This window comes from Lepidothrix coronata, unplaced genomic scaffold (assembly GCF_001604755.1).
Source record: "Lepidothrix coronata isolate B3197 unplaced genomic scaffold, Lepidothrix_coronata-1.0 Scaffold68, whole genome shotgun sequence".
Taxonomy (NCBI): domain Eukaryota; kingdom Metazoa; phylum Chordata; class Aves; order Passeriformes; family Pipridae; genus Lepidothrix; species Lepidothrix coronata.
In genome coordinates this window covers 873598-891161 of record NW_016690248.1, presented here as the reverse complement: position 1 = coordinate 891161, position 17564 = coordinate 873598, and the positions used below count along the sequence as shown (strand labels likewise).

The 17564-nt window shown below is 41.7% G+C and overlaps 1 protein-coding gene across 4 annotated transcripts in view; it reads right to left on the bottom strand.

The window, feature by feature from the left end:
- Nucleotides 1–17564, bottom strand: part of TBC1D8 (TBC1 domain family member 8) — a 51552-nt gene that overhangs the window by 2311 nt on the left and 31677 nt on the right. For 3 of the 4 annotated variants that reach the window (XM_017818432.1, XM_017818433.1, XM_017818434.1), the window contains exons 6-18: nt 15194–15401; nt 13834–14028; nt 12410–12592; nt 11868–12018; nt 10609–10823; nt 9671–9788; nt 5206–5491; nt 4649–4778; nt 4253–4351; nt 3626–3694; nt 2053–2293; nt 751–816; nt 75–164 (exon numbers count right to left, since the gene is read on the bottom strand). In XM_017818432.1, coding sequence (XP_017673921.1) covers nt 75–164; nt 751–816; nt 2053–2293; nt 3626–3694; nt 4253–4351; nt 4649–4778; nt 5206–5491; nt 9671–9788; nt 10609–10823; nt 11868–12018; nt 12410–12592; nt 13834–14028; nt 15194–15401 — 2051 coding nt within the window. Of the gene's footprint in view, nt 1–74; nt 165–750; nt 817–2026; nt 2294–3625; nt 3695–4252; nt 4352–4648; nt 4779–5205; nt 5492–9670; nt 9789–10608; nt 10824–11867; nt 12019–12409; nt 12593–13833; nt 14029–15193; nt 15402–17564 lie in introns of those variants that run through there. The other variant, XM_017818435.1, reaches the window with a different exon arrangement.

The following is a 17564-nucleotide window of genomic DNA, read 5'->3' as shown; positions in this document are numbered from 1 at the left end:
CAGAGATAACATGGTAGGGATCACAAGTGGGTTATCTCATATGCACACGCATTAGAGAACCACTTTGGACATACCATTTGATTTTCCAATCACTAGCGGTCTTGATGTTGACAGCAAAGGATTCTTTAATGGTGACTGGCTGTCTCGCTCATTTTCTGTGAGAGCTATCCAAAAAAAGTGACAAATGTAATCCTTTGAATTCTGCATAACGGTTATTTATGTTTCTAGAACTTAGATATTTGAAGAAAGCAAAATAATGGGGCAAATAAGTTTTTAAATACTTTTAAGTATTTAAAATTATGTTACTGTAAGTAAGACTTATTCTGCAGTTGGAAGTTTGCCAAGAATGGCACATTTAATTAAAATCTCTGAACAGAGGAACTACCACAGAATTTTGTCACCTGATCAAAACTGGATCAAGATATGATAAGGAGATCTCTACTGTACATGGAGTACAAGCCATTCAAAAATGTTATTTCAGTTCATATTTTGTCTTGAAGTAACCATGTAATTGGTTGCAAAAGATCTCTGAATACAGCAGATGTGTGACATCGTAATCTATAAATTTCATCCAAAAAAGGTTTGACTGGAGTAATTTGTAAAATGTGGTGAGCGTAACTACAAATGTACATCCTATACGCTCCCAGTTGGAAGGAAGCAAGATTAAGATTTTCATTAAGCAGCTTTTTCCCAAAAGCAAGAGATTTTTTTTTGGAAACAGAGGTATTCATTCTCTTTCAGATTTCTTACCCGGTGGGATATGCAGCTTATATAGTAACTTTATCTTTTCATTCATTTCTCCATTATACATAATATCTGCAAGGCAAAAAAAGAACAAGGAGGAAGTGAACCAAAGCACGCATTTCCACAGTTTAAAATAAATCAGGCATCTCTCTGTGCACAAAGGATAATTGTTTACATGGACAATAAACACATGGCCAGTGTATTACTTTAAGTTGTGCCTGTCAATGAGGAACAGCAGGTGACAGCCATCTGTTTGGTCTTTGTTCTTGTAAAGTAGATTGGGAGTACCTAAGCCTATGGAGCTTCAGCATTGTTTAAAAATATCATGGAGGATGGCAGGGAATCTAGCAAAGGCTGTTTGCTGCCACAGATTAACAGGAATGTGAGGGGGGAGAGACAGAAAACTCTGGGGACATGATATTCTTAGTATTTCTCCCCTTCAGCTCTTACTGCTGTTCTATAGAGTAAGCCCAAAGGAGATACCTATTTAACGTGTAATATAATTCACACTCTCAATGACCACTAAAAATAAGATTCTAAACTTTCAAATGCACTGAAATACTGTGAAGAACTTTTTTAATTTAAAGTTATATCCATCTAAGAATCAAAATCAAATAACAATATAATACAGAATGCCTTAAGGTTCACATAAAAAAATTCTAAAAATCTTAAGTGGCAAGAACAAAAATTTATGGATTTTTACTGAAGCTTTGAATGTTGATTCAGTTTTTCCCGCTTGAGATCAGGCAACAGTTGAGATATGGCACTTTCTCTTCAGCCAGATTTTGGGACAGGCAGCCTCATCTCATTAGGACAGCTGGTGGCCTCAAGACCAACCCAAGCGCAGCCCTCAGTCCCTGCTGGCCAGATTTTTTTTGTTCTGCTTGAAGTCAACGTGTAAGGCAAGCAGCAGTGTTTAAGATTAAGTCTTTAACAAGTGGTTACAAAGAGATATACTGAGATTTCAAAGATATACTGACAGCAGCCATCGAGTAGAGAGGATTTCCTAGCATTCCATACAGACCCAAGTATAATTTTAATTCATACAAGATTTTAAACAAAATTACTATTGTCTAAGATATCAATTTTTTAATACAAGATTCAGTCATCTCCTTAGGCTGTCTTTTAAATCAAATTGACTTTGGGTGATTGGAACACAAAAAATCAGTGAAGGTCACTGATTAGGATAATGACAAGCCCTAAAAAAAACATCCTCCCCTGCCAGTCATACGGCATTTTAACATTCACATCTCTCACACATGCCATCCCCTTCTCTGCCCACCTTCCACCCTGCAGGTGAGCTGATACCTAAGCAGCTGGCGAGCCCCTTGAATTCGATGAGCCGGTCCATGTTCTCATCCAGGAGCCGGAAGGTCCTTTGGGCGAGGACGTCAGTGTGCTCCCCGCAGGTCCAGGGCGACACCAGCCTGTACAGGTTGGTGAACTGCTGGGCATCGATGCGGTACTGCTCAGCGTACGGCCGGCTGGGGTCGTGCCGCTCTGCCACCGGGCTCGTCATTTCCCAGTAACACCTTATTAAATGTTCCCTCTAGGAGAAATCGGAGGCGGGAGAGGGGTTATTGCACTGCACAGTGTCAGAGAGCACCACCAGCAGTAAAAGGCATTCACATCAAACTGCTGTAAAATGCTCGAAATTCTCTTTGCGTGAGGTGTCACACTGATACCAAGACCATTTCTGTGTGAAAAAGCAAATCTTCAATCAGAGCAGCCAACTGCTCTCACAATTTGTAATGGATAATTAATACATTTGAAGGGAGACTGTGCAAATTCTTGGAATAAATTCACTGTGGGCTACTGAAACTCTATTAGCCACATCTGGCCCAGGATGTTCCTAACCAGCCAAAGGTACAGAGGGTCACAAAAAACACAGAGTAAGCATTATACAGGCTTGACCTGCTCATTTATTCTCTCTCAGACATCTCCATTTGGATACTGTACCTATTAGTCTTCCCTTAGGGAGAGGCAGAACAAAGAGTCCTAACGAAGCAAGCTGTCCTCAGGGAAGCAAGGAAAATAAAAAGGAACTGCCACCAAGAAATTAAATAAGAGGAGTGTGAGCCAGTTAAAGCTCAAAACCAGCAGTGAGCAGCAGGAGCGAAGCACTGAAAAACAAGCTCCAGCAGCATCATCTTACAACCACTAATGGAAGGAGGACCTGCTCTTAGTGACAAAGCTGTGTAACACTAACAACATACCACAGTCATATTCTCAGTATTTATGGCTGTGGACAATACACAAAAGAAATAGTCCATTAAGGACACTGATTACAAGCTTGGACCTCTAAATCAAGTACAGTTGTATAAGCTTAGATGTCCCTGTCTCCAAATAACTTTACTACAAGTTTTGTCAAATATCAGCTTGACAGAAAGGAACCGAAGTAGAAACTCCTTTCAGTTTAAAAAAAAAAAAAAGAAATAAAACTGTTAGAAATTAGGAACAAATAGCAAGGACACATGTTTGTGGAGTTTTCTTTCCCTTATGGAAAATAGTCTGCCTTTAAACAGCATTAAGAAAGCAGGACTCAAAAGCACTGCCAAGATCACAGTGAGCAGAGCTACATATTATTTAATTTATTCTGCATGTGAAAGTTACCAGAACCTCACTTGTCAGAGACCATTTCCAAGCAGCAAGTTATAAAGGAAACTCTGGAGCAATTCTCCTCTGAAGGATCTGTGCATTACTTACTACTCCTCTTTAACAACTGCGCAACCAAGGAAAGCACAAAATGGCATGATCCCATCCAAACAGCACCGCCCAGGCACAGGACATGAGGTCCAGGGCAGCAATGCGAAGTAACAGCTGGAAGTTACACCCAAAGAAGCCTCAAATAGTGCACTGCCCGCTTTTAAGGGAGACTGACCTTGAACAAGTCATACAATTCCTCTAAATCTTCAGGAAGAATTGAAACATCTGGGATGACAACTCTGAGCTTAAAAAGAAAGAAAATCATGTTAGTGACAGTCTCTACTGCCTTCATCGCTGACATGGGCAGGCCCATGAGCCCTGCAGGGACTGTACTGACATGCTACAGCTGAAACCACAGTATTGAAAAATCTTTGCAATGTTTCCCCCTTCTTTAGGTTCTACAGTTGGACAGGTCCATTGAAAGAGAAATCCCTCAAGGGCTATTACAAACAAAGACAGGAAGTCCCTAAGCTACAGGTCACAGGAGGCCAGGGAAGCATCGCATCGTGCTCTGTCTCTTCTTACACTCTTCCCCAGGCATCTGCCCAGGGCCAGCCATGGTCAGAGACAAGACACTGGGCTGGATGGCCCTGCAGTTGTTCTTAACTGTAAAGCCACCCTAGAAAATAATGCACACAGCTGCAAAAGAAAAATCCTCAGCATCCCAGGAAAGAACTTCTTCCAGGGACAGTAATGATTCTCCCTTGTTTCAAGGCTTGATGGCAGCTTTTTAAAAACTAAACCGGTGTGCCCCCAGAGAGGCAATGTTAAGCTACCTCAGTCAAAGTAATACCCTACTTACCACATTTTGCTTGGTTGTATCTTCGTGGCTCTGCAGGACACGGATTCGGTGTTTGTAGCGCATGTGCTCTATCTGTGCCACAGAGTGGTCTCCAAATTTCTGCAAGAGAAGAAAAAAAGTTTATTATTTGTGTAGTGTTTTGTGATATTTGTATTTCTCATTTACTGGAAATAAAACTTTTAAAGTACAGCAGGACCTTGAAGAAAAAGCATACCCAGTCTCTAACTGATCTCTCAGTGTAGGTATTCATAATACACCTACTCTTGTGTATTTGAGCACTTTAGCTAAGGAATCTGTAAATGTGTATTAACTTCCAGAGCATCCATGTTGAATTTAACCTTTTTCTTCTTTAAAATTCTAACTTAAGTGACCAGTAGATACAGAGCAGTATTTTACCTCATAGGAGTCGTGAATCAGGTTTGCTATTTCAGTGACTGGAGAGGCTTCCTGGTCATCACTAAAGAATGCGTGGTGATTACCAATAGGTGGTAGAGGGCTTTCCTCATTTTTGACATGCTCTAAAAACCTGAAGAGGAGAAATACATAAGAACACAGATCACACTGCACTATACTCTTCTTATAGCTCAGACTTAGAAATAAATTGGGTTTGGGGCAAGCTTGGCTTTTCAAAAATGGCTTTGTGATTACTCATCTGAGGAACAGCAAGCCAGCCAAATGACTAAATGCTGCCCAAGGAAGAAAACTTCTGTCTCCTTGAAGGCTGGAGCAGGAAGCCTGTCACTCCAGGGAAGGCACGAAGAGCAGCAGTAAATATTGCACGCTGACGCAGTCAATGCATGTCTCAGCGCTGCCAGGAAATTTCACAGGACATCTCGTCCCATGTACAAAGCCCATTGTTTAAGGCAGACACTGCAAAAGCAGCAACAGCAGCAAGGCAACATGGAGGGTCCTGCTGGTGCCTAGATGGAAGGAGCGCTCCTGCATGGCCATACCTGCTCAGGATCATCAAGGCCTGCCCATCATCCTTGCTGTTACACAGATCCACGGCGTTGGCCTCCAGGATGGCCAAGCCCAGCTGGAAAATGGCTTTGATGCCATCATAGAAGAAGCAGTCTACAACATTCACAGCACTTTCCAGGGGCATGATACTAAGGAAAAGGGTAAGGAACCAGGAAAGAGAGATGGAAGCTAAGGCTGTCAGATCCTTCATATGTTCAGCCAGCTCCGGAAGTTGCTCTTTTATAAGCTCTTCAAACACCGATTGGTCTACCTGAGCACCTGCAAGTCACAAAAAAACAGTATTAGCCAGGACTGATAAAGAAAAAATATTCTTTGAAGGTAATCATTGCTGTCAACTATCAACTGCAAGAGTTTCTTAAAATTTAAACTGACAAGATACACATGCATGTACAAAGAAAAATCCCATCATGCTCCAGCTGTGATCTCAGCCCAACCCTCATGTCCATAATCCTTACTGTACAACTTTCTGCAGAAAGAGTGTGTTGATTCTCCTAAGTGTCTTTAGGGTGCAATGAAATAATAATAGCAGCAGCTGTTGGTTTTAGCTACCAGAGCAAATAGAAATTAAGTGCTAGCAAAAGCAATCTTAAAGCATTTTACTGTTCGATTTGGGATCTATGCAGTGAAAATAAGACCGCAAGCATTCCTCTCCAGTGTATGTACTCAAGCAAGTGGGCAGTAAAGCTTTCGTTCCAAGTGAGGAAATGTAAGATGGAAATCCAGATATGGCTTACACACACTAAGTAGGAAAAAAGTATTTACACATAAATACATGCACAGATATAAATACATACTTACATGCATAATTATATATATATAAAGAACAAAGGATTTGTGTAATGCCCAGATAAAAGCTTTCCTAACTGTCCCAACCAGTCTTTCCAAAAGAGCAGATCCAGGCTATGCTTTAGCTATTAGCTCAGTTCTGCCTTGTCAGCAGCTATTGTAGAATCAATTTAGTTTCTTATCACTGAAGTGGCCTGTGTCTACAAACCAGATCTGCCACATCAGGGCTTTAACCAAAGACACTACAAGTTAAAAATATTCCTGAGTACAAAATGCAGTTGGCTTTTCAAGTATTTTCTCTTTCCTTTCAAGTTATTTCATTTCTTTCTCATAGTCCATATTCTGTTAATATTAGCAGACTATTTTAATTGCTATGAAATTTCTGAGACATATATATCCCTAGCACTTAAAACTTCTGTTATTCAAAAGCAGAATATAACCTGGACAATCTGTGGCAGAGCGGCAGCATCTTTTGGCTTTGCATCCAAATCATGGAGAAAACAAAACCAGCTCTGACATTTTGCTGTCTTAGAACTTTTCACATCAAGCCACAGAGAGCTTCTAATGGTGACTGAACAAACATTACAGCACCACAAATCAAAAGTAAGTGCCCAGGGGCATGCAAAGAGCTTTTGAGAAACACATCAAGCATGGTGCTTTGAAGAGAAAGCCTTCTCACATCAGATGGTCATAAGCAAGAAGGGTAAAGAAAACAGGAGAAAACAGACTGGGGTTACTCAATAGAGGGCAATTTTTGTGTTTTGTTTTGTTTTTTTAATAAGCTTAATGCAAACAATTTAATAGCCATAGTTAACACACACACAAAAATTGACTTGGTTTTAGAGGGTTTTTAAGGAAGCCAGAGACTGATAGGCAGATACATATAAAAAGATCATTCCAGACTCACTGGCAAAAGTGAATGTTTAAAAGGAACATGCAATGCTGCCTAGATATTTCACAGATCTTTTTATAATAAGTGTTGACATTACAGATGAAAGTCAAGTAGATGTATTCAAAGGGAATTTTCTGCCCACCTTTTCATTGGGCTCCCAGAAATCATGAAATCTGAGCAACTGAATCTCTAACGTGTTACAGCATGAGACCATGATGAGGTAGGAAAATACCAGGGCATCCATTTAAAAAATGATGACCCAAGATGCAAGCTAAATGATATCTCCAGGACTGAAAAGGCAAATCAGAGAAATGAAATAAGGTTTTCAGTGTTTCAACAGTTACAGTATCAAGATGATGACAGCCTAACTAAGATAAAGCAGGGTAAGATGGCCTGCTGGTTTATGCAGAGGAAAGAAAAGTCATGGTAAACGAGAATAGGATATTCATGACCCTTGCCATCACTCTTGACCCAAGAACAACTTGTTTCTATCTTGCAGCTATCTGCTTATAATTTCCTCTATGCATTGCACAGGGGAGAAGGAGAGAGGGAATTCCTGAAGGAGGAGCCCTGCCTGCAGGCCTTTCACATTTGCAAGCAGTGAAATGAAAATGCTTGTGAAAGGACAGAGTGGTGATAGATGGAAAGGCTGAAGGAGGGAGCTGGTCATGTTATGCAAGTAAAAAGGTCGAGTAAGACTGAATTGCCTAAGCAATTTTGAAAACAAAAATTATAAATAAATAAACACACAAATAAATAAATAGAAGATTTTGAAAGTCATAAAGAAAAGGCCCAAGAGAAGAAGGCCTCCTATCACCAAGGTCATTAATTCAGTAGCTGTTTTGACTGTAGAGATTACTGGCTGACACTGAAGAGGAAAAGCACAGTGACAGGTAGCAAGGTCAGAGGTCATCAAAGTTACAGAGATCAAAATTTGGACAACAGTGTTGGCAGTACAGACAAAGAGGAAAAGTTGGGTCTTGGAAGTGCTATGCAGGAAGAAACAATACAAAGTTTAGACAAGGGCTGGTTGCAAATCAAAAAAGAAGGTTGACTGAAATGCGAAGCCAAGAACACTAACTCGGGCAACAGGAACCAGAGGTGGGGCAGGGTGGAGAAGATCAGTAGCACCGATTTGGGCACATTAAGTTCCAGGGTAAACCAAAGTTGCAGAAGTAACTGCTCAGTGAAGCAACCATGCTGAAAAACTAGACCTCTGCCATTCAGAGGGAGCAGGGGAACTTCCGAGCTGAAGCTCCCGGCTCTGCACCGTAGTGAGCCATGGCAGTATGTCTTCTAGAGTCACAGCACTCTTTCCTTGGGGTACAGAGGACAGGAAAACAGAGACACAGGACAATTAAGACTCTCAGCAGTCAAACAATGTACACTGCAGCCGTGGCAACTGACAGGCAAGATACAAACCCAAATTAAGCATAACTCAAGGCAGCGATATGGCTGGCCAAGTTATAGTTTGGCTGTGGAGAATGCTACTTAGGGGCAATAACCCAGCAAGCATCAAAGTTATCAGTAACTCAAGGCACGCTGATGATACCTAGAAATGCACAAGGACAGATAAAGCTGTTTCTCTTAATCAAGGAAGGAGGCAGACAAACATGGAAGTCAGTCATCAAAATAGCAGTTTAAAGTCACGTGGGAGACAAGAACCAAAATTCTGACAAGTGGGACAGTTACAATGCCCAGTCCACTAGTTGAAAATATCAGTGGCATTCAAAGCACCACAAAACATCCTAAGCATCCAGCTAACTTTAGAATAACTCTGCTTGAACTTACTTCCTGCCAGTTCAGTGACAAGACAATAACTGTCCAGCAAGACAGTATCAGAAGGGAGGTATGACAATCCCATCCTTCGAGGAAAAGGCTGGAAATACTCTCAAATATCTCCTTCCACTCCCCAGACATCATAAGAGTGCCCAGACCATTTCTACCTCCCAGAACCACTACCACCAGGGATTTCCTCCTATCCCCATTTGCTCCCAAGTGACCCTGATCTCTCCCTTTGCCACAGCAATGGTGTAACACCAGACGCTGTAGCTAAGGTTAGCATAAAAGAGGAAAAAACTATCAAACATTTCTGCAAGGGGAGGAATTCACTGCAAAGAACAAATACTCTTCTTGTATGCATTCCTGCACTTACTGTGTGGAGCTGCTCAGCCCCTCTCTGTGCTTGAGGCAGATGTTTGCACAACAGTTTTAAAAATAATTGCACTGCAAAGAGCAGGAGACACAGCACACGCAGTGCATGGCACGCTCTGCAGAGTGACAGGGCTTACTTCCTAAATGCATCTCACATTCAGAGGGTTTTGTATCAGCCCTCATTACAAATAGCTAATTTAGCTGCAAACCTGCATTGCTCCAGCAGCCAGGCAATTCAGACAGCTCAGATCACAAATACCTACTCTAGCAGATCTTTCCTAGGTTCAACTTAAACAGCTCAAGTCTCTAACCAAGATCTGTAAGCTTTTCTATTTTTACCTAACAGGCAAAAGTGTCACCACCTTCTGATCAACAGGAAAGAAAAAGACAAGCTGTAAAGTTGAGCATATATTTATAGATCTTGCAATTCAAACCCTTCAAACCAAAACCAACTCTGGCTGGAACTGCTGTCCCTGCACACCACACAAGTAGATGGACCACCTCATCTGTGGGGTCTGGATCTCAGCAGACCCTGAGCATTTTACTCACCCCTGTGCAGTGTGGCTGCCCCTTCCCTGTCTGCAAGAAGACAGACACGAACTCACCTATCACTCGGTGGTTGAAGTAATCCGGCAGCATTCGCTCACACACAGCAACCAGCAGCCAAAAGGCTTCCTCCTCTTTGGCATACAACAGCAACACGGAGGTCAAAATATTCATAGACTTACAAGGGCAAAGAAGAAAATGGGATTTGTTAGTGACAAAAGCTCGATTATGGCAACTTTTATAGAAAGAAAAGTAGCGCAACATGATGTAAACAACTAAAAAAAAAAAACCAGGAAGAAAAAGAGACATAGACAGCAAATACATAATTGCAACCCAAAGGCGTAACAAGTTTTTCAAGCCTTTGTATACCATTTTTCATAAGAGCAACAGGAAACAATGGAGAAAAGCACAGTACAGGATTTGCCTAAATAAAAAGCAGGTAACTGACAGTGCAAGATGTTTTGGGGCTGCTTTCGCCCCCCCACTTTCTGTATCAGGACTGGTCTGATGTTAATGAGAATTCAGGGAGCTGCACAGAAATTGAAGTTATTTTAGCTGGCCATCTGGACAAAGTATTTTCACCATTTATCATCAGTTTTGAAAGACAGTGGCAGAAAGGTTCATGAAGCCTCTGCCCCAGTGTACTACATGAACCTCATCTCTGCAGGCCAATTTGCTCTGTAGTGCCTCCAAGTGCAAGAAATGCACTTTTGAACAAACAAAAGCATCAGAAACATTTTTTTCCCTCCTGAACTCTAAATGCAGTTTGCAAAACACTGAAGGAGTATTTTTATAAAGGCAAAGCCTTTTGTAAAGCCTACTTGTTTTCTGGGGTGAATGACATTTAATAACTAAAATTATGCATTGTTACTAACTAAAGGGACCTTATTTACCAAAAGCACCATTAAAAATACTCCCAACAGAACAATAAAGCAGAGAGTGGAGAGAAGGAGAAAAAAGCAAAACAGTGAGTGTTATACCCCTGGGAATTTCTCACCTGGCAGTATCCTATTTTGGGGTTCCTGTGTGCGTATGCCGTGAGCACCCTTCTGAGGGCAGCGATCCCCGTCTCGCTCTGGAAGGCGGGGTGCTCCGGCAGCGAGCGGTGGAGGTCACGCTCGATCTCCTCTGTCGCCATACAGCACTTGCCCATGGACGCCTCCACCAAATGTATGTAGTACCCAGGATGGGAGGCAAGATCCGTCTCGGCATCTGAGAGCAGCGGGAAGAGAGACAGAGGAAGACAGGAGTGGATTAGGACAATGCTAAACTTAGTGTTGTGGGAATTATTGCTCAAAAGGATCTAAGTAAGATGGTTTTCCCCAAGGTCTGTGAATTTACTGAAATTTCCAGGGGGATAAAATCCTAGCAGAATACATGTCCTGAAAACAAAATAAGCATTAGCAAACCTTACATGACAAAACATCATACAAAACACCTTAAGTGAGCAAAAGAGTTGTCCAGCAGAAAGTATTACAGAATGAAAGAATGGTTTGCATTGGAAGGGACCTTAAAGATCATGTTCCAACCCCTCTGATGTGGGCAGGGACACCTTCCACAAGACAAGGCTGCTTAAAGCCCCATCCAGCCTGGCCCTGAACAATTCCAGGGACAGGGCATCCATAATTTCCCTGGACAACCTGTTCCAGTGCCTCACCAGACACACATATTACTGGGAGAAATGTATTCAGCGGTGTTCACATCCTCCAAGGAGGAAAAGCTCCACTTTTTACAAATGTCTGAACATGTCATATGACTAAACTTGAGATCATATTGTAAGCACATTCTGGCTCTGCCAGATCTGTCAATGAAATGAGTTGTTTTTTCCCTCTCCAGTTTCCGTAAGCCCTGACAACATTCAACAAGAAGCAGGAGCAGGACTGCTGACTTTAAGATGTCATTATTTTGCAGTAATTTGATTTCTCTAGGGTTAAATCAATATTTATACTACAATCTAATTACTGCTTGAAGATGAACACTGCTTTATGAAAAAATTTTAAATTACATAGATTACAAAGATGTTATTTTGATTCTTCTGCACATCATATGATGTCATCCTGAGACAAAATTTTTACATATTTACCTAGGTACTTCCTTGCATTTATTACTTCAGTTCAGATCATCTCTCTTCTGTAAGTAGTATCACAAGATCCATGTAAAGGACATTTAACTGCCCTTGGGAGATTTCCTGCCTAAATGTTTTGTCATGTCCAGAATCAGATGATGCCTACAGCCAACATATCTAAGCATGCCCACCTGAGAAAAGCAGCCAGAGTTTGCCTCTTAAGGATTCAGGAATTCCCATAGCAACAAGTTTTCTGATCTTCTCTGTGCGAAACATGCACACAGTTCTGCCGTATTCTACAAAATGATCATCCCACAGGCTTTCTTTGATTTGCTCCCTAGACTGGGAACAAGAAGATATATTTTAAAAGAACAAATCATGTGCATGTGAGAACTGGTAAACAAAAAACATTTTACATATTAGAAATTCTGCAAGGTATTTCCATTACCAATGGAAATGGGAAGCCTGCCCTAGGGACTACAACTTTCCCCATTTTGCATATCCAATTCACCACACAGAGAGAAAAATTATAAATATTCACCAGAACAAAAAGGGGGCGGAGTGAGAAGAAAAAAGTTCAAGCAAATAAAAAGCTGTTATCTCACATCTAACTTCTCCAACCAATACAGAGTGCATTTTACTAAAAATGTGTATATTTCTGAACATAACCTCAGCTTTTTTAAAAACAAAAAACTCCCTAAAACACCTACAGCTTCCCCCAAATGTTACATACCTTTCCAAAATCAAGGCCTGATATTCGTGACTGATGAAAGTCTGACCTTAGTGCTTCTGCATTGAGCAAGTAACTGTTCTCCTTTTCACATTCACTTCTCTCCTTCATTTGTGAAGCCTCTGTTCCCAGATGTGCAGGCTCACCATCCCTCAGCACACACATGGATCCAAAAGCAAGACTGTTCTGCAATGCAGAATCAAAGCGGTAATGACTGAAAAGAGGCTTAGAACTACATCCTCAACTGTACTCAAGACACAGAGCTGGGTTACTCTTCGCCTTTTGCATTAAAACCTTTCACACCTTTTAGGAGGAAAGGTCTTACTCAAGACTTTATACAAATTATTGTTCATTTGCATGTTAGGAAAAGGGTTGGTACTTTAAACCAAAAGTTGTTAGCAAATGCTAAATGTCCTTCATGACAAGCTACCAAACAGTCTTTTACTATTAGGATTTGAAAGACAGAATCAGAGAACAATTTAGGTTGGAGAGGACCATCTTTTTCAATCCCCTGCTCAAAGCAGGAGCTCTCAGACCTGGTTGCTGGGGTCTGTGCTCAGTCAAGGTGAGTAGCTCCAAGAAAGTAGAGTCCACAGCCCCTCTGGGCAGCCTGGTCCAGCTCTGTCCACCCCTGAGAGGAAATCTTTCTCTTTTTTTCTATTCAGATTTTCCCTTGCTGCATCTTGAGGCTGTGGCTGCTCATCTTTCAGATGGTGCATCCAAGATGAGTCTGCCTCCATCTTCTAACTCCCCTCTATCTAGCGGTAGACTGGCTGAAGAAGTCCTGCTCCCTCAACCTCTCCTAGCAAAGCATGTACTCCATCCTGTCTTGTAGCCCTTCACTATACTCCAATTTATCAGCGTTTTTCTTGTGCAGTGGACACAGTACTCCAGATCAGCTTCAGAAGTGCTGAATAAAAGGGAATACTGACATCCTGTGACCTCCTGGTTACAACCCTCCTAGTACAACCTATATAGTGCTGACCCTCAGTACTATAAGAGCACACTGCTGACTTATAAGCTCGACTTGCTGTCCACCATGAGCCCCTCACCTTTTCCACATGGCTGTTCTCCAGCCAGCCAGTCCCCAGCCCCTCCTGTCACATAGGGCTACTTTGCCAGGTTTCACATCTGCTTCTGTTGAACTTCACAAGGTCTCTATCAGCCCATTCCTCCCTATTGCTGAGGTCTCTGTGAAGGGCAGCCCTGCTGCCCACCATATTCACTGCTTGTGTGTCAATCACAACCTTGCTGAGGGTGTGCTCCATCCCATCAGACAGGTCTTTAAAGAAGGCATCAGATATCACTGGCTCAAGATCAATCCCCCAAGGAAGGCAGGATAATGAACTGATGGAAAGGAGAAAAAGGGGGAAAGGGATGAGAGGGGGGAGAGGTGGGAGAGGAAAAGGAAGAGGAAAGATCAGTACCTGATTGTTATTTTGCAAGTTGTTGCAGTGCACTGGGTTGATGGAATTCACATCTTTTAGCCTCTGCAGCAGGTTCTCCACCAAAGTATCCCGGTCCTTCAGCTCAATGAACTGAAATGCTGTCTTGCTCCTTATGCTAACAATGATGGGGTTAGGGAGAAGGCTTGTGTCCTCCATCTTCTCTATACTGATTACCTTTTCCAGAAACATTACAGAAAACACATTTGGCACCACATCCACAGAAACACCTTCAAATATTCTACATGTACCAAAACGTACAAACACAGCATTCATAAGCATGTATGCTTTAAATGTGGTTATTCATACTGGTTTTCCTTGATCAAACACATCCTACCACCTGAAGTTCATGGTCTCTTTAGATGCTCAAAGCAGATACCAAAAAGTATCCCAGATGCCTTTTTTTTAATAAATTACTTTGCAGCCCAATTCTGGACTGTAGACTGAGGGGAAAGATAAGAAAGAGGTGTATGATTAAAAAAAGATCTATAAAAGGATCAACTTGATCAAATTCTGGGGGATGAAGGAAGAAATTTACTTTCACACTTTTGAAGATAGGGAGAAACAGCTGTTTTGTTCTTTCTGATTAAGTATATAACACTGTTCTCTTATTGTTTTCTGTTTTTATAACAGAAGGTAAGTTGCTACAACTAGGATATGATTTGGATGTTACTCTGTTATTACTCGAGAATGAAAGGAAAGCTTTAATTAGGAGATCATAACAACATTGTATCCACAGCAGATCAGGTAGATGTTAGCCAACAGCTTCTGTCTCCTCTTCTACTCCCACCACCTTCCCACGTGCTCTCCCCTCCACTTAAATACATCTTTGATTTCATGTAAATTTGTTAGCTCATTACTGCATCCAGAACATCCCCTTTTTCTCTCTGGCCTCCAGCTTTGAAAAGTATCAACAGGTTTGTTTGAGGTTGTCTACGGAAGGAGAGTTTCAACGCTTTTAAGTGTTGATCCCAGGCAAGGATGCTTTTACATTGCTGGAATGGTCCAAGCTGGGCTCCATCAACATCAAGCTGGACATATGTGTTTGTGGAGCTGGGAGGGGGAGCCTTGTCCAAGTCTTGGGCCGAGCAGATTCTGCTTTTGCAAGTCCTCTGTCCTGCTGCATGACCTGTCCATACTTCACTTTGAGGATCGTGTTGAATCACCCGTATTTCTAATGAGACCCAGAACAAGCTGTACCACAATCCTGTAGGCATGATACACACAAGCATCCTACTCTTTTTCGTCAAACAATACTTTGCAGATAAGTCAAGTGACAGTGGAGGCCTAGGGAAGAAAAAGGGAGATAAAGACCCAAAATGAAACAAACAAATAACTCTACCTCTCTAAGTGGGATGATAACATTGCAGCAGCCATTTTCTTTGCTAGCAAAACAGATATAACTGTCGGAAGTGTACATCCTTCCCGCTGTGTGACAGCGACTAAACGGCGTCCAGAGAGAACAGTCTACAACTTCATGCAGCTTCTCCTTCCTGGGTAATCTGAAGAAGGCCCGAAAGAATTCATTCTGTGCTCTGGCTTCAAGATCCCTGAAGAAAAAGCAGAAAGAATGAATCACAAGATCTTGAAAGGCAGAACATACAGTGCAAAGTTCGCTTTTCTTGTTGGCCTCATCAAGAGCGAGGGATACAGAATAAAAACACTGTGCACAGCAATCTTCAGTGCCTATGTGAACAGACTGCTAAAAGACCAACTTTGAAATACTAAAGAAAAACATTATCAGTAACTGCTTGTTTAACAATAAGGTCAAAAACAATTAGTGTAGTTACTAGGAAAGGACATTAATTTAAATCAGTTGTTTTGTTGGTTTGGGGGGTTTTTTTAAAATTATTATTTAACCATGCATTTTCTGTGGCTGCTGTATGACTTTCCAGGCTCAAAGAGTTACAAATTTCAATGCCCAGGAGATAATTAAATCTTTCATCTGATGAACATACATCAAGCAAGGGAGATTAGCCTAATGTTCCTTGTTTCCCTTCCCAGTAGCATTACCAACATCACCCCAGGGACTTGCACCTGCACCCAAAAGTAATGCATTTGCTCTGTGAGTACTTCCAAAGCGGTCAATAATAGAAGAAGTAATGGTGGTGGCAGTTACATCATGGAAACCTTGACTTTCAGAGGTATCAGCCTCTGAGAGCCCTCAGAACAGTTGCAAAAAGTTTCAGGTCACTTACAGACTCTGTCATGAATAACAGCACCAACAACACTCCATTTGGATGTGACTTCCTTCCACTCACCCATCCACATTTATTTGGGAAAAAAAGTTTACGTAACTGAAAGTTTCATTACTGAGCTATAGTTACACAGATTTGGTTTTGGAGGTTTTTTTTTCTTCTCCTTTTTTAACAAAGAAGCCTGCAGTAATTTACAGAGCTATGCAATTGCATTATAAACAGGCCATGGCTATTAGCTCACCACCAGCAGCTCCAGAAATGTTAGGGCTTAAATTTTATCATTTTCTTTACTACAAGTACATTTTTTCCAAACATGATTCACCTTAGGGAAAAGAAAAGGGAAAAAAAAAAAAGCTTGACTTTGTGCCATTGAAAGAATTTAAAACATGGGCTGAAGCATAACAGGGAGTGGTACCTTAGTGCTGTAAATCCCCTCTCCACTCTTTCCTTCACCCTCCTCTTCTGCAGACACCTTCCCCCTACCCCAACCCTGGTGTTAAAACATGAGCTGAGACAAATGAAGCCTCTGCTTCAGGAAGTAAATCAATTGTTTGTTTGGGTTTTTTTTCATTTTAGTTTAATCCACAGAAAAAAACAAAGCCATGTGAATCAGGGAGGAAGACAACCCAGAACAAACTGAGACCTGAGAAGGGAGGATCTGTATCTACAAGCAACAGAAAAGACAGAATGAGCTCAACCAGTGTTCAGCTGCTGTTTCCTTCTCAAGCATTATCTTCCTTAATAATATTATCCAAAGAAAACAGACAAACAGTCTCCTGTTTTTTCACAGAGAACAAAGAGAAACTCTCTTTGTGAAGGAAGACAAAAAGGTTGCTCCTGAGTTAAAATTCCACAGCAAGAGCAACTCTGATAAGTGCCCGCAGCGATCTGCTATTGTGACAAAGCTGGATCAGGATATGCCTCCTAGTTAACTCACCACTAAAATATTTTCCATTTCTGCACTGCACAGATGAATGCTGCTGATAGCATCTGCAGTCAGGTCTGGGTAGAGCTGTGCTCTCCTGCTATTGTGCTGAGAAGGTAAGACCCTCCCTGCATCTACTTGGCTGTGAAGATTTCTAGACCTCTATATGAAAAGAGGCATTATACAGAAGAGTGAGATTTCTGCTGAGGCACAGGTTGTCTGCTATTTAAGAGATGACTGTTTCTAATGCTCCAAAATCTGAAGCTTCTGAGTTTTCAAGACTTTGCTGCATCTCTCGTGGATGCAGGCTCCACGTGCAGGGCCTTTCACACAACGAGCCAGAGGATTTTAAGCTGAAGAAGAACGACATTCCCCACATCTACATCAAAGTAAATTCACCAGGACTGCATCCACCCCCTACTCACCCTGTACCAGGGTAAGGCTGCCAACCTCAATATCCCTGGAACTGCCTGTCCCCCCACAACTCAGACACAGGCCTACAGAGGGTCAGCACCCAGAAACAAGTGCTAAACCAGGGGCCAGCCTGTCCTCAAAAGGAGGGATCCTGGATTGAAAAATGGTAGCACAGG